Source organism: Grammomys surdaster, unplaced genomic scaffold (genome assembly GCF_004785775.1).
Source record: "Grammomys surdaster isolate TR1022 unplaced genomic scaffold, NIH_TR_1.0 125580, whole genome shotgun sequence".
NCBI classification, from domain to species: domain Eukaryota; kingdom Metazoa; phylum Chordata; class Mammalia; order Rodentia; family Muridae; genus Grammomys; species Grammomys surdaster.
This window is the reverse complement of record NW_021620426.1, coordinates 651,192-667,100: the sequence shown is the minus strand read 5'-3', so window position 1 is coordinate 667,100 and position 15,909 is coordinate 651,192. Positions and strand designations below refer to the sequence as shown.

The 15,909-nt window shown below is 38.5% G+C and overlaps 1 protein-coding gene and 1 pseudogene across 1 annotated transcript in view; one reads left to right on the top strand and one right to left on the bottom strand.

Annotated features, from left to right (window-relative positions):
* Positions 1 to 15,909, bottom strand: part of Wdr49 (WD repeat domain 49) — a 155,447-nt gene that overhangs the window by 66,732 nt on the left and 72,806 nt on the right. Inside the window, exon 8 of the mRNA XM_028786760.1 lies at positions 4,262 to 4,426. Within this exon, the coding sequence (XP_028642593.1) occupies positions 4,262 to 4,426 (165 nt within the window). The remainder of the gene's footprint in view (positions 1 to 4,261; positions 4,427 to 15,909) is intronic.
* On the top strand, positions 12,340 to 14,065 carry LOC114638345 (annotated as a pseudogene).

Here is a 15,909-nt window from a genome sequence, read left to right as displayed (position 1 = left end):
GCAAAGCAATGGGATGCAAGCTTAACTCAAAATTAGTAGCCCTTCTATATACAAATGACAATCAGGCTGAGAAAAAAATCAGAAAACAACACCCTTCACAATAGCTACACTTAATATAAAGTATATTGAGATAATCCTAACACAGAAAATGAAACACTTGTATAACTAAAACTTCAAGCCTTTGAAGAAAAAAATTAAAGAATATATCAAAAGATGAAAATATCTCATTTGTTCATGTATCAGTAGGAGTAACTATAGAAATAACCATTTTACCAAAAGATTCAATAGATACTCATCAAAATTCCAACACAATTCTTCCCAGATCTTGAAAGAAAAATACTCAATACGGAGAAACAAAAACCCAGGATAGCTAAAGCAATCCTGTATAATAAAAGATCTTCTGGAAGTATTGCCATCCCTGATTTAAAGCTATACTTTAAATACTGTATATACTGTACTATATACCAGTAGTAATAAAAGTCACATGGTACTGGCATTAAAGCATACAGGTTGATCAATGGAATCAAATAAATAAACCAGAAGTAAATCCACACATCTATGGATACTGTATTTTTGACAAGAAACCAAAATTATACAATGGAAAAGAGAAAGCAACATCCTGAAATGGGGGTGGTATAACTAGATGTCTGAAAGTAGAGAAATACAAATAGATCCATATCTATCAGCCTGCACAATATCTAAGTTCAAGTGTATCAAAGACCTCAACATAAAAGCAGAAATATTAAACCTGATAGAAAAAAAAATGGGGAATAGCCTTGAAAGTATTGGTACAAGAGGCAACTTCCTGAATAGAACAATAATTATACAGACACTAAGATCAACAATTAATAAATAGGACCTCATGAAACTGTAAGTGTTATGTAAGACAAAGGACACTGGCAAAAAGACAAAATGGCAGCCTACAGAATGAGAAAGATCTTCATGAACCCACATCTGACAGAGGGCTGATAACCAAAATATATAAAGAATTCCAGAAACCAGACATTGACAAACCAAATAATCCAATTAAAAAATGGAATACTTATCTCAACAGAGAATTCTCAGCAGAGGAATCTCTAATGGCTGAGAAGCACTGGAAGAAATTTTTAAAACCTTTAAGCCATGAGGGAAATGCAAATCGAAACGACTTTGACATTCTGTCTGGCCCTCAGAGTCATGATAGCAGAAGAGTTGTTCCTGTCCCTCACCTGTGTCAGCAATCAGGATAGTGCTCCTGGGCAGGGCAGTCAAGGTGGTCCTTGTGGTCTAGGTGCAGGTAAGCTGGCCTGAGATCAGGAGAACAGAAGAGGTGGCCCACCACATGATTGCTTCTGGGGAGGATGTCCATATTTTTTTAGTGACTACCATTATATGGTGTATTGAATATTTTAGAATATCCTGGCTATTTGTTTGCCCTCACTTACGACACAGAAACCTTACCTCCTAAGGATGGCTGAAGGACTAAATATTTTGTGCTGAGTCTCCTGTCTTTTGCTGATTGAACTTCCTGGGGATATAGGTTGACATGTCCATTTTTAAAGAGTATCTAAAAATAGAGTGGTTCTACTCTCTCTACTCAAGCAGTGGGGATACTGACAGGGCTAATAGACATATTTTTAGAGACTGAATAACTGGGTCACTGGCAATTAGAACAAACTCCTAAAATGAAACAATTTTGACAAATACCATGCAAAGGGCAAGTTAGCACTGTTTCAAAATTAAAATCAATATGCTCTTTGACTCCAAAGTTCAACATCGGAAAACTAATGTCATTCTTGTGAAACAGCATCTTTTTAGTCATACTCCATAGCATTGTTTATAAACTCTAAAGTTTTTAATCCAACTTACGTTGTATCATATGATTCAACCACCAGAAAATAAATCGTGCTACAAATATTGTGCAGTAGATAAAAACATGCGTGTAACATGAATGCTACTTGTTCCATCCTCAGCAACACCTTCTACAGATACAAAAAAGATGAATTGTCTGCATATTTCTACATTCACCTTAAACTCTAACTGCTACAGAACCTTTCTTTGACTAAGGTGCTTTAAGTCTTTGAGCTGTAGTGCCTTCAATTGTGAAATGTAGATTTAACCTTGTAGTGTGTGTGTGTGTGTGTGTGTGTGTGTGTGTGTGTGTCTGTGTCTGTGTCTGTGTCTGTGTGTCTGTGTGTGTGCCCATTTATGACTTTTAGCAGTGTCTGGTTGAGACTAAAGATTTTGTAGAATTTGATAAACATCATTATTTATGTAGAATATTTATATAAACTAATGTTCAGGACAGAACAAAAACTGCAGAGCAGCATGTACAGGGATCTGTTATCCAGCAACAGTAGCACTTCTAAGCTAGGAAAATGGACATGAAACCAGCAACACTGTTATCCTCAGGGGAACAGCTGAATACAGAGACTCTGTGTAGACATTGCTTCAAAGATTAATTTGCTTTCAGATCCTTCTAAACCATTATAAATAGAACATCATGTTAATTCTTTGATCACACAGCTTCTGATTTGAGATTGTAAATTACAAATGTGCCTGCAAACTGCCATTTATTTTCATTTCTTCACAAAAACATCCTCAAAGACATTCAATCTTTATTAATGTGTCTAGTACAGAGGTTGCTGGAATTCAGATTGTGTTGTTTGACTGTTAGAAACATATAAAACATTTTTTAAATATATGTTAAAATACTTCAGGAATCATGCTACTAACTATATTTTAAGATTTATTTCAGTGTGAGTTTATATGTATGTGTATCATTGTGTGTATATGTACACATTTGTGCAGATACGCATGGAGGCCAGAAGATTCCCTGGAGCTAGAGTTCTAGGTAACTGTGAACTGTACAGTACAATACAGGTACTGACAATTGAACTCAGGTTTTCTGAAAGAGCAGAAATAATTCTTTACTGCTGAACCTTCTCTTAAGCCACTACTCCATTAAGTAAATAGCTACCTGCCTCTACAATGAACAGGCTTCTACAGAGAATCCAGGGTTGACTAATCTCTAGATCCATGACACATCGCTTTCAACTAAATATGACTCTCACTCTGCTAACTAAAATGATTTCCAAAAGGAAATATTGAAAAGCTATATCCATTCTTGGTTCTATGAAGTATTTTTCATGGATCATTTTTGTGATATCTACAAGGTTGACCTTACTTTAGACTCTGTAATGAATTCCTTCTACCTAATGATTTTATTTCTACAATAAGCTTTCTATCTGCCTCAGTTTCACACTATAGGGCTATATGATGAGGCAATGGCTGATTTTCATCTCATCTTTTAGGGGGGGACCAGAGACTTTCACACATTGTACCAGATCTCTTGTTTACAGTGGGTTTTCCTATACCAAAATCTCCAGTTTATATACCATTGTTGCAGCCTTGCACAGACATTTTCTATTGATATCCAGAGACTTTCATGATGAAGCCATCCTAGCTCCCCTCACATACTGATAATAACTAGACAGACTTTGCCCTGAACTATCAGCTAACTTTGGACAGTGTCCCTACATATCCACAAAGCTTTATTTGTGAAGTTTATTCAGGAAACTACTTTATTTCGTCACAGTGTCATGAGCCATCTCTAATCAAACACTACCAGGGCTCTCTTCATGACAGGGCACTGAGCTGTGCCACTGGTAGGAATAATTTCTGGTGGCTATATCTGGCTTTACGTGAGCATATGATCATGATGAAAAGAAAAATATCTTCACCGAAGAAATAAATGGTAGTTATAAGAAAACTAAAAAAAGGCACTGTTAGGTTAGGATGGAAAAATATGATTATAGTTTTATTATCCCATCTCACTACGTCACTACTTTCATATAATTAAAGCGCAGGCTATTAAATATGTTTACTTTTAGGCATTCTTTTTTAAAGTATATTACTGATGTTTAAAACACTTATTATATTGTCCTATTCCTCATTTCATAAATTTAGAGGAAAAAAGGAAAATTAGAGATGTTGGCTGAAACATGTGAAAATTATTCTGGCCTCTTATTCTCCAAAGTAACCATGCACGGGAAAAGTATGCCTAGCTGTGTCTTTTTACAAATAATTTGTTCAGAAAAAAATCATTTATTCATCATTCTAATAGCTTCATTATTAGCTGGTTTAATTAGCTCTTATCTAGTCTTGTGTTTCTTCTTGCAAGGCCAGAAAGGCAGAAACAAATCAAGTTATAGCTGTGTCTCCCTGCACACTATTCTAGACTCCTTATATCTGGGTAGAAAAAGCTTCATTTTGAACATACCTTTACAGTACCATCTGTGCTGCCAGTCAAAAGCCGTGTCTCATTTACATCCAGGGCCATGGTGCTGATCTCTGCATTACCATGACAACCAGCAAACTGTTTGATTTTCTGCCCAGTTTCTATCATCCAGAAGGACACAGTAGACCCCACATCAGCGCTGATTACCTAGGAGAAAATAACATAGTGGAGAAATTAAATGTAGTTTCAGGATCAATCACTTTCATTTCAATAAAAACACCTAGACTGTGCACTTTCACTACTGAGATTTCCCCAACAGTTAAGAACATTTTGGTAATGTGTTTTTCTTCTGTTTGTTAAGCTGATAACATTTCAATTTCTAGGTCTGAGCTGAAGTAATGAAGTCATGATCTTCTTTATCAGAGATGGTTGGAATCTGTTTCCTTTACCCACCATTCAGCTTAGTGTCTAGGGACCATCTTGGCCTAATACTTCACTGCATAAACATATAAAACTTTCACAGTTAGTTTAGAAAGACAAACCTCACAGTTATGGTACTGTGGTATTATTTAATAAACAAAATGAAACTTTTTGTTTGTGTTCTACTTCTGTATAGCATTAAAGAAAGAAGCATTTCTAGCCACTATGGGAAATAGTTTGTTTCAACAAGTTACTAGAACTGTTGCGGTTTTATGGTATTACTAATTCTCTTTCTCTTTGCTCAGATTGGTGTGCACATGTATGTGTTTTACAATTATTTGTGTCATTAAAAAAAAAGAGCACAGGTTAAATACAAATGCACATATACACTTCAAGAGAAAAGCAATAAACCAAATGCTTGAAGGAACAAGACTAAATATGATAAAAAAAATGATAATATCAGGGTTTGATAGAACCAAAGCAACTGCTTTTGTCCCCTCAAATTAAAAACACATCCTGTAAGGTACCTTTTTAGTAAAACCACTCTGCCAGTGAGCCTGTAGATGTCTAATTAATGAAAGAAAAATGACAAGCACATAAATACATAGACAATATGGTAATATTTGGATTTTGGAAAATAAAGTATTTTCTCCTTTGGTTACAGGTTAAGTTTCATCCTATAAATGTAAACTTACCGAGAGCAGTATATACTATTATAATCACAGGTGTTAAGGGAATCTAATGTATGTTAAGAGAGATGAAACTGATGACAATCATAAACTCATCTATGTATTGTCCAGGTACTTGCTGAGCCTCTAGATTATGAAAGAAGGACTTTAGTGGTTGATTTCTACTTTCAAGGACTCACTGTAAGTAAGGTCTACAGAGATGGCTCAGTCTCAGTCTATAAAGAGCTTGCCACAGGAGCATAAAGACCTGAGTTTTAGCCCCAGAACCCGTTTTTTTTTTTTTTTTAAGACTTGGACATGGCAGCCCATTGCACTAATTATCCTCTGATTATTTCTGATCTTAAAAATATTTTAGGACCATGATTTTACTAATGACTTTTGTTAGTTCTGGTTTTCCAGATTTGGCAACTAATTTTGCCATTCATAATGACACTGACATGGTGCGGTCTACATTTACTCCATTATAGAACGCCATGAAATTTTAAAAAGTCGTTAAAAATTAAATTTAAATAAATTTTATTTTTGTAAGGGTTGCTTTGGTCATGGTATTTCATTGTAGCACAGAACAGTGACTAAGCCAATTAAATTTATAATTTTAAAAGACTTCAGAGAAGTGAGAGGCTCCTAGGAGCCAATGGCAATGACTTTAGACAAAATATCCAACAAAGGAGAGATACAACCTGTAGAGACTACCTCCAGTAGACAGACGCGGCCGGCCCCCAGTTGAGGGATGGGGGTCGTCCATACATCTCAAAATTGTAAAATTGTTCCTGTCCAAAGGAAAGACAAGGACAAAAAAAATTGAACAGAGAAGGAAGAAAAGGCCATCCAAAGACCAGAGACTGGCCCACCTAAGGCTCCATCCCTTCTGCAGACACCAAACCCCCACACTATTGCTGATGCCAAGAAGTGATTGCTGACAAGAGGCCAGGGACCCTAATAGAAGATCTAGTGGAAGGACTGAAGGAGCTAAAGAGGATTGCAACCCCATAAGAAGAACAATATCAACTAACTGTATTACCCAGAGCTCCTAGGGACTAAACCACCAACCAAAGAGTATGCATGAAGGGAGCCCAGACTACAGATATATATGCAGCAAAGGATGGTCTTATCTGATGTCAATGGAAGGGGATAGAGGCTCAATGCCCCAGTGTAGGGGCATGCTAGAGGGTGAGGCAGGAGTGGGTGAATAGGTGGAGGAGCACCTTCAGAGAGGCAAAGGAGAGAGGAGTAAGGGTTTGGAATAGGGGTTTGTGGAGGGGTAACTGGGAAGAGGGATATCATTTGAAGTGTAAATGAATAAAATGATTGATAAAAATTACTTAAAAGAGAAGAGAACTTCTTATTGAGAAGCAATAAGTAATTCAGTGAAGACCAGCTTCACAGTATGTGAAGGATCGAAGAAGGTAGATGTCTTAGGGTTTCTATTGCTATGGTAAAACACTATGACCAAAAGCAATATGAGGAAGATAGGATTTGTTTTGCCTTATAGTTTACAAGTATGCCACAGTGAGAAGTGAGGGCAGTAGTTAAAGGCAGAAACCTGGAGACTGGAGCAGTGGCTGGATTGCTGTTTACTGACTTGTTCTTCATGACTTTCTTAGCCTGGGAATAACACTCAGGACCATCAGCCTAGGGGTGACACTGCCTACAGTGGGCTGGCTTTGGCTTAGTTACTGTTCTGTGCTACAATGAAATACCATGACCAACGCAACCCTTACAAAAATAGAAGCTTAAATGTGAGCTTGCTTATAGTTTTAGGAAGTTAGTGAAAGATTATCATGACAGGAAGAAGAGAAGCATGGTGATAAAGCAGTAATTCAGAGTTTTACATACTGAATAATGACAACATCCAGAAAAAGAGAGAGAGACAGAGAGAGAGACAGAGACAGAGAGACAGAGACAGAGAGAGACAGAGACAGAGAGAGAGACAGAGAGACAGAGAGAGACAGAGAGAGAGAGACAGAGAGAGAGAGACAGAGAGGGAGACAGAGAGACAGAGACAGAGAGAGACAGAGACAGAGGACCTGGGTCATGGACTTCTTAAACTCCAAAGCCCACTCCACCCCACTCCAGTGACCACCTCCAACAAGGTCATATTTCCTAATCATTCCCAAATAGTTCCACCACTGGACACAGCATTCAAACACATGAGCCTATGGAGGCCATTCTCATTCAAACTACCACAATCCTTCACATCAATCACTAACTAATAAAATGACCTACAAGATTGACTGTAGCTTGGCCTTATGGAGAATTTTTTTTTTCAATTTAAGTTCTCTCCTCTCAAATGATTCTCGCTGGTGTTGAGTTGATATCAGCTAGGATATAGTCACTGCAAACATGATTTAACAGTAGCTGTGATTGTTTGGACAGGATGTTAACAAGACTGGGCATGTCAATAGTCAGTTATGAATTGAGGAAGGGTTCACATGAGATTCAACCTCTCCCTAATAAACTATTGGGAACTGAAAAATTCTAGAAGTGGGAGGAGTCCATTGTCTTTAGTTTTGTACCCAACTGTGTAATTCAGTGGAAAGTGCCAAACTTATTATAACACAGACAATTCTGGTTAAAATAAGTTAGTCACAAAGCAAACCAAAAAGACATGGCTGTAATATGGTGACATGTAGGCAGAAGAGTGTATGTTAGGATTATAACACAGACTGAAGTGGGTGGGGCTTAGAGTAGTCGGAGTACATAAGTTACATACATATATTCAATTGTCAAAACGTTCATGAGTTAAAAAAATGAGAGAAAAATTCATTATTATTTAAAAAGAGAAAACTTACAAAGGCTTTTGTTTGTAAAGGTATCTCTAACAGAAGAACAGAGAACCAAGCAGGGCTGCAAGAAGACCTCATAGAGTCTACTAGAATCAGCCATGTAAGAGTGTCTTGGCTCAGTAAGTCATTCCCAAGGTAGAAAAGAAAGGAGGGTTTGAACAAAGTAACAAGACATTGGTAAAGTTGATAACTCAGAAGAAACAGAAAAAGAGTCTGGATCACAGTGCTCTTAAGGCGTCCTTTGAAATTATAATTCTGGTTAACTAATTCCTTAAATGACATAAGGCATTATTATTAAAGTAGAGTTAAACTTCAAAGCTAAATGACTTGTATCTTTGAAATAATGTGGCAATACTTCATTATCCTGAGTATATGACTGTTCCTACTTGATTTTGTTTGATGACCCAGATTTTCCATCAAATGTGCTCAAGTTTGACTGTTTCACCAGTTAATTTTCTGAAGGTGGGAATGAAGTTCAAGCATATTAATTAACCTGTGTAGGCATTACTTTACTCATCTGTGATGCAGAGATAATTACAACATCTATGCCAAACCTTGTTAAAAGACTTAAAGAAGCTAATATTTGTTAATTTATAACTACAACATATGGTTTTGTAGTAAATAGGCTATAAAAGTTAGCCATGTTGCTCTTCTAAGCTGTGTTTGTCTGGCCTATGATTGTGACTAATTTATCTTTCATATTCAAAACTATTTAAGAAAAATGATACATAACTTTCTGCTACTACAATAATGAATGAGGATGATTATAATTTTAGAAACTAGATTTCAATGTACACTGAAATTTCAAATTATGTCATGGCTATTATCTTACATAATTATTATCTGTTTTATTCTTTTGTGAAAAAAATATATATTTGCTTTGAATATATTCACTCTCTTACCCTGTTACTTCTCTTAGCCCCTTTCTACTCCTAAAAAACTCCTTCTTGTTTAAACAAGTCTCTGTCCCATTATGTCTTACAGAACTCGTGTGTGTGTGTGTGTGTGTGTGTGTGTGTGTGTGTGTGTGTGTGTGACAGAGACAGACAGAGAGAGAAAGAGAGTCATGTACACATGTATCTGTGTGATATGCACTATATTTAATTAGAGTTATCTGTATAACCATGGAGTGAGATTATTTAATTGAGCATTGATGGCAACTTAGCAGTCCCCACATCCCTGAAGAACATGAGTCACTCTTCATCAGCAACTATTAACTAAACCTCCTCAACTTGGATGGAATTTCATGAGCTTCTCTTCCAACCATGATAGATTATTGAGAGGTCTTATGCAGGTTTTGGGCAGGTAAACACATCTGTTTAAAATTACTTCATAAAATAGCCACATAATGTGCAGAAGACAGTGTTATATACATTCTAAGGAATTTAGATTCTATAATCTATAAAGAAACACAAATTTTTCTAAGCATGAGTAAAATGTGTGACAGTGACATTTTAAGAAAAGGCTAAAACTTGTGAAGGACCTTATGATTTTTTTCCTATTCAAATTAAAGAGCTACTACATGCTATGCTCTTCAATACTAAAAGGCGAGTATTCCCGAGCAGATACACATGTGAAAGTTCAGTTTTAAAATCTGTGTGAAAAGACTTGCCCCGCTACCCTTTCACCTATGTGGACATTTGTTCTGGCATCAGTACTATTCACCTCCTGCTGCTTTGAACCTCCCTCCCCTGCCCCATGGTTGAGCTCAGGCACACTAGTCATCATCAGTTTTCATCGCCTTTCTCTGCTCCTTCAGAAATATTGCATGAAATCTGAACCAAGTGAAACAACAGCAGAGAGTCAGTCTGACTCCATTATACGGTGATCTGCCTTCCGCTGCTGTCAGCAAGAAAGCAGTGCATTGAAACCAACCATGTCACAAACACACAGCTGCTTTAATTCAAATCTGATCTTTTAGGGCAACATTGGAGCATTCAAATAACAATGCACATGAGAAGATTTTATCTTTAGTAAGAGAAGAGTGTGGGTAATGTAGATTGGCAGATTAGGAAAGTAATTTAACCACGGGGCATTAGGGACTTTATTTTTAGCTAGTTTTTGTTGTCAGTAATAAAGCCCAAGAATAAATACTGATGACACACTGATGTGTTTCACTGTGATTACAGAAAATTTCTTTAATTATTCAGTTCAAGCTCAGTTGTATTTTATCCGAGGAGAAAGCTGCAGTCAATGTTCACATGCCCTCCACCTGCAGAACAGAAGTGGTCCCACCTAATACCCACATTCCAGTGCAAATGGGCCTCACGTGCAGAGCAAACCTGCTCTGACAAGAACAAAATCCATTTTATGTACCTGAGATAATAAGTGTCTAGGAATATATGGGATCTTTCTCTGCCTCTCATCTGAAGCTGTCACAGCTAATCAGACAATTTCAAGAAATTGGAAGCTATATCCCCATCACCTAATTGTCTTCTTGCAATTCCACAAATAGCAGGCAAAGTGAATCATCTTTCATATGCATCCCAAGAAGGGTCTAAGCAACAGCAGGAATCACAAGTGATAGCGGCAGATGCCATTGACTACTAGGGGATGGAGATAGTTTATTTAATTGTGCTTATAAATGTATTTCTTTAGTCAGTGCTATTTATGATGCACTACAAGAAGCAGGTTACTTCCTTCACTCTCATTTTGCATCAGATCACTAGGAGTTATATCTCAGTAAGTGGGGAGATTGAGGGGAAAGGTAGCATGCTGAGAAGTGGCATACACACTGTATTTGGATAATTTAAGACAGTCGTTCTCCATCTATAAATGTTGTTTATCAAATGTTTCCTCTTCCCACATTAATTTGTAATGTTCTCCTTGTATTAATTCCTTGAAATCATTGATCACCTATCATGTGCAAGGCTAAGTATCTAAGACTTCCCTAAGATAATGAAATGCACTCATTACCTTGTGTGAGAAAACCAACAACATGCTACCTGGAGCCTAATAATAAGGCTGGAACGAATAGTATTATTACTGTTCTTCCCTGTTCTTTTTAAAGGGAATCTTACTGATTCGGTCCAGAACACAAATACTAAAAAGATGGTATGTCTTGAAAGGAAGAGATAGCATTTCCTCAATTCTATCTTAACTCTTGTCCTGAATTTTATAATTACCAAGAGAAGTATCACTTAAACTGTTGAAATTCTCAAACAATTCAATCCTTTCTCACCTTCTCCAAAATAAAAGGTATACAAAAGAGAAAGTGGGGCTTGTGGCTCAATATTTAATGAATTAGTTCAGTTAAGATTAAATTCTTATGATAGTGTGTGACTCGATCCTCAAAAGCAGTGCCATTTTGGATAAAGTCACAAGTCCCATTCTGCAAACTTGGACAGCCCATTTCCTATGCTAGTTTATAGGGACACCAACGTTGTTGGGAACACTGCAGGAAGCCAGAGTGCCACTGTCAGAGGGATGCCTTGAAATGACTGTAGATGTGATTAATACATGTGCTCCTGGAGGGTAGACAATGCTAAAATGCAAGAGGTAGGCATTGTATCTAATTATCAAATATGGACGTCCTTTAACCTAGAAATCCATTTCCAAGAATTTCCTCTAAGCAATAAAATCATGACTATGAATATATTTACATGCAAAAACATCATAAGGTCAAGATAACCATCAAAGAAAGTGGATTAGTAAAATAAGATAACAAGAGATACTACAATGCCTTGTAAAAATATTATGAGGTAGATGTTGAGGAATTGATTTATTAAGTGAAATGTCAGATTTCAAAGTATGAGGACTATGGTTAGCACCCATATAAATGATATGAGTGCATGGTGACCTATCTTTAGTTCCAGAGCTCTGGGGGAGAATAAAGGACTCCCACATCAGGCTGGTTATTGCAACTAGTCAAATTGATGTACTATAGGTTCATTGAGAGATACTGCTCCAGTATATATATGGAAAAAGACATCAGATGTCAACTTCTGGCCTTGAAATACACATAAACACACACACGGGGGGGGGGATGGAGGAGGGAGAGAGGGAGATGGGGAGGGAGAGAGACAGAGACAGAGAACATGACTTAGTTCTAAAGAATATTCCAATATATTATTGAATTTAAAATGTAGGTCACATAGTCATATCTGTGTGAGATAATCTCGTATACAAAGTAGCTTTAAAACTTGTTGATGACAGGCTAGAAGCAGCTGCTCAGCTAGCTCTTGAAGCTAAGTATTTAGCTCGCCACCTTCACTCCACATTCACCATGTCCATCAGCGTGACTCAGAAATCCTACAAGATGTACACCTCCGGCCCCTGGGCCTTCAGCAGCTTCTCATACATGAGTGCACCTGGTGCCCACTGTTAGTATTCTGTCTAAACTCCACCTCTACAGTTACCTGGCAACAGCCAGGTAGGCCTACCAACTATAAAAGGGGCTGCTTGCCTCCTCCTCACTCTTACTCTCTTACTCTCTTGCCTCTAGTTTCTTTCTATCCCCTCGCCCTTCCCCCTTTCCCTTCCCCCTCTCTCCACATGGTCATGGCCGGCCTCTACTTCTCCTCTTTCTCCGCCATCTTCCTCTGTTTCTTTCCCCTCACCTTTGCCCTATCTCCTGAATAAACCCGCCCCCCTTTGGAACTGTTTGGTCTGGTGTTGTCTGTTCTAAGGGGAGCCTGAAGTCTAACACCCACATCAGCTCTTCCAGCTTGTCCGGGTGGTCAGTTGCAGCACTTTCCAGAGAATCCTGTGTACCAGCATGGGTCTGGGCTGCTTCGGAGAGGCTAATATAGGGGGCATCACAGTGGTCATGTGAACCAGAGCTCCTAAGCCCCATGAAACTGGAGATGGACCCCAACATCCATGCTGTGCTCACTCAGAAGAAGGCACAGATTAAATTCCTTAAAAAATTTGCCTCCTTCACTGACAAGGTACACTTTCTGGAGCAGCAGAACAAGATACCAAAGACATCTTGCTTTCTTGTTGCAGCAACAGAAGACATCGAGGAGCAACATGGACAACATATTTGAGCTATATCAGCTACCTTCGCAGGCAGCTGGAAGCCCTGGGCCAGGAGAAGCTAAAACTGGAGGAGGAACTTGGCAACATGCAGGACCTGGTAGAGGACTTCCAGAGTATGAGGATGAGATAAACAAATATTCGGTGAAACTGGAGTGCTGCCTGGAAGGACTGACTGATGCAGATCCATGAAGAAGAGTCCATGAGCTGCAGTCTCAGATCTCAGACACGTCTGTGATGTTGTCCATGGACGACATCCGTTCCCTGCACATGGACCACGTTATCACTGAAGTTTACACCCAGTATGAGGGCATGACCAATTGCATCCAGGCTGAGGCTGAAAGCATGTACCAGATTAACTAGGAGTAATTGCAAACCCTGCCTGGGAAGGAAGTAGACGACCTTCGCAGCACAAAGACAGAGATCTCCTAGATGAGCCACAACATCAACCGACTGCAAAAAGTTATTGAAACCCTTTAATGCCAGAGCACAACCCTGGAGGCTGCCATTGCTGATGCCAAGCAACGAGGGAAGATGCACAGCAAGGATGCCAATGCCAAGTTGGCTGAGCTAGAGGCTGCCCTGAAACAGGCCAAGCAGGATATGGTCAGGCAGCTGCTAGAGTACCAGGAGCTGATGATCGTCAGTATTGATGCATTGATCGTCAGCATCAAGATCACCACTTACTGCAAGCTGCTGGAGGGCGAAGAGAGCAGGCTGGAGTCTGGAATACAAAACTTGAGTAGCCATACGAAGACCACCAATGGATACTCAGGAGGACTAAGCTCAGCCTATGGGGACTCACTGGCATAACTAGACTTGGCTTCAGGTATAGAATGAGCTCCTTCCAGGCCAGCTGCAGTTCTGTCGGGGACTCAGGCACCTTTAGCCTCACTAAGGCTGTGATCGTGAAGAAGATTGAAACCTGTGACGGGAAGCTGGTGTCAGAGTCTTCTGATAGCCTGGCCAAGTGAATAGTTACGGAAGACGTTCCCAGTCTCAGTTCCTCCAGCTGCTCCGGACTCGTGAGGGAAAGAGCTGTGTGGCAGAGTGCAGGGAGCAAAAGATCTGTGTAGGATCAGCCCTAACCCTCTAGCCAGCCTAGAGATGAACTTCCTGAGATATCCAAATGGCCCCTCCCACCCAAATTCAATTCAATTGTATTTTCCAAAATAAGACCTCAGTAGGCTCTATCAAAACAAACAAACAAAAAACACAAAACATCTTGTAGATAAAATCTCTGCAGCAGTTCCGTCCTTAGTTGAGCTTCACTGCTTTGTTTAAGCTCCTTATGATCAGCAAATAGTGTTTCCAGATCAAGTTTATACAGGTTACTTACTTTAATAAAATAATAAACATGTCAAAATTCAGTGACACCTAAAGATCTAAGTTGACTAATATATATTAATGGTAAAAGATAATTGACATCATGTTTTGTAAAATCACATGAACTTGCCTTATTAAGATGCAGGTCAGAATTATGAAGCAGAAATCTTGCCCATTCTACCGCATATAACATTTAAAATACATATTTTTAAATTTCCTATTATTACGGGTTCTTAAGAAAACCCTCCTTTAAAAAATCTGTGCAAACACTATGAAAATTGCCTGCAGCCCACTGTGTTACTTCAGTTACTTTAACTCTTTCAAACTGACTTACCAGGGTCTTCCTAGTCAGGTCACATACTGTCTCTATGAGGACATACAGTGCTTTTAATAGACTCCGTGTGGCTTAGCACATTCTCTTAGAGAAGAGTTGGGAAAACAAGAAAAGACTACATAGAAATAAATAAATTCGCAGAAATATGCCAAACTGTTTTACAGGAGGCTAAGGTGAGACTTCCACTCTGAATCCCAGCTGGAATTAAATAACAATGTAATGTGGGCAGAATGCTAAAACCACAATAGAAGAGAAAATTATTGTCAAATCTAGACAAAACAAAAGTCTTAAAGATAAGACAGAGAGTAGGGCCCAATGGCCACATCGCAGACTTCTCAACATCTATCCCCTGACACATGTTTAAAACAAAAGATTAAGGAATTCTAGGAAGTTAGTAGGAAAATCAGACTCCTCAAAGCAGAAATTTTCCAGTAACTAGAACTACAGTCAGGGAATTGCTTTGAAGAGATCAGCAGCCAGCCTTATGAAGGCAACACAGGAGAGGGCAACATTGTGACTCCCCATTACTCTAAAACACACATTTTGGAAAGTGGGGTCAATACTCTGCCCACTATCGTAACCCCCACCTTTCTTTCCCAATGGTTCTCAAAGCTTTTAGTTCTCAAAACTTTCTGATATTTCTTTACAATTTTACAAATCATTGTGCAATCAAAAGAGCTTTCATTTATACTCAATAAAATATGTGAATTTGCTACATTGCATAATTAAAGTATTAACTGTTAAAACAAGATACAAGAACATACATTTCCTTAACTGCCAGAGCAATTATGTCATCATACATCACATAGCCTCTAGAAAGATCTATTGTAAACCTGTGAATAAACTGACATGAAGAATACTCTTGACATCTCAGATTCCCCCAAAGATTTGAGTCTCCCAGGATTGAGATCACAGTGTGAGAATGCTTTTTGACCTTGAATGTATGCTTTATTTGTTTGTGACCAAATGGAATTATCAGTGAACACCATTCATATTAGGGCTTCAAGCCTTGTGGCCGTTGTATCCAATCCAAATTTCCACAAAAACTCCCAAACTAAATCTATCCCAGTGAATTCATAGTATACCAATGCTCCTGCTGTATCTGGCTGGTACTGTCGTCTTCTTCTTCTTCTTCTTCTTAGTGATTTCCATGCTAGC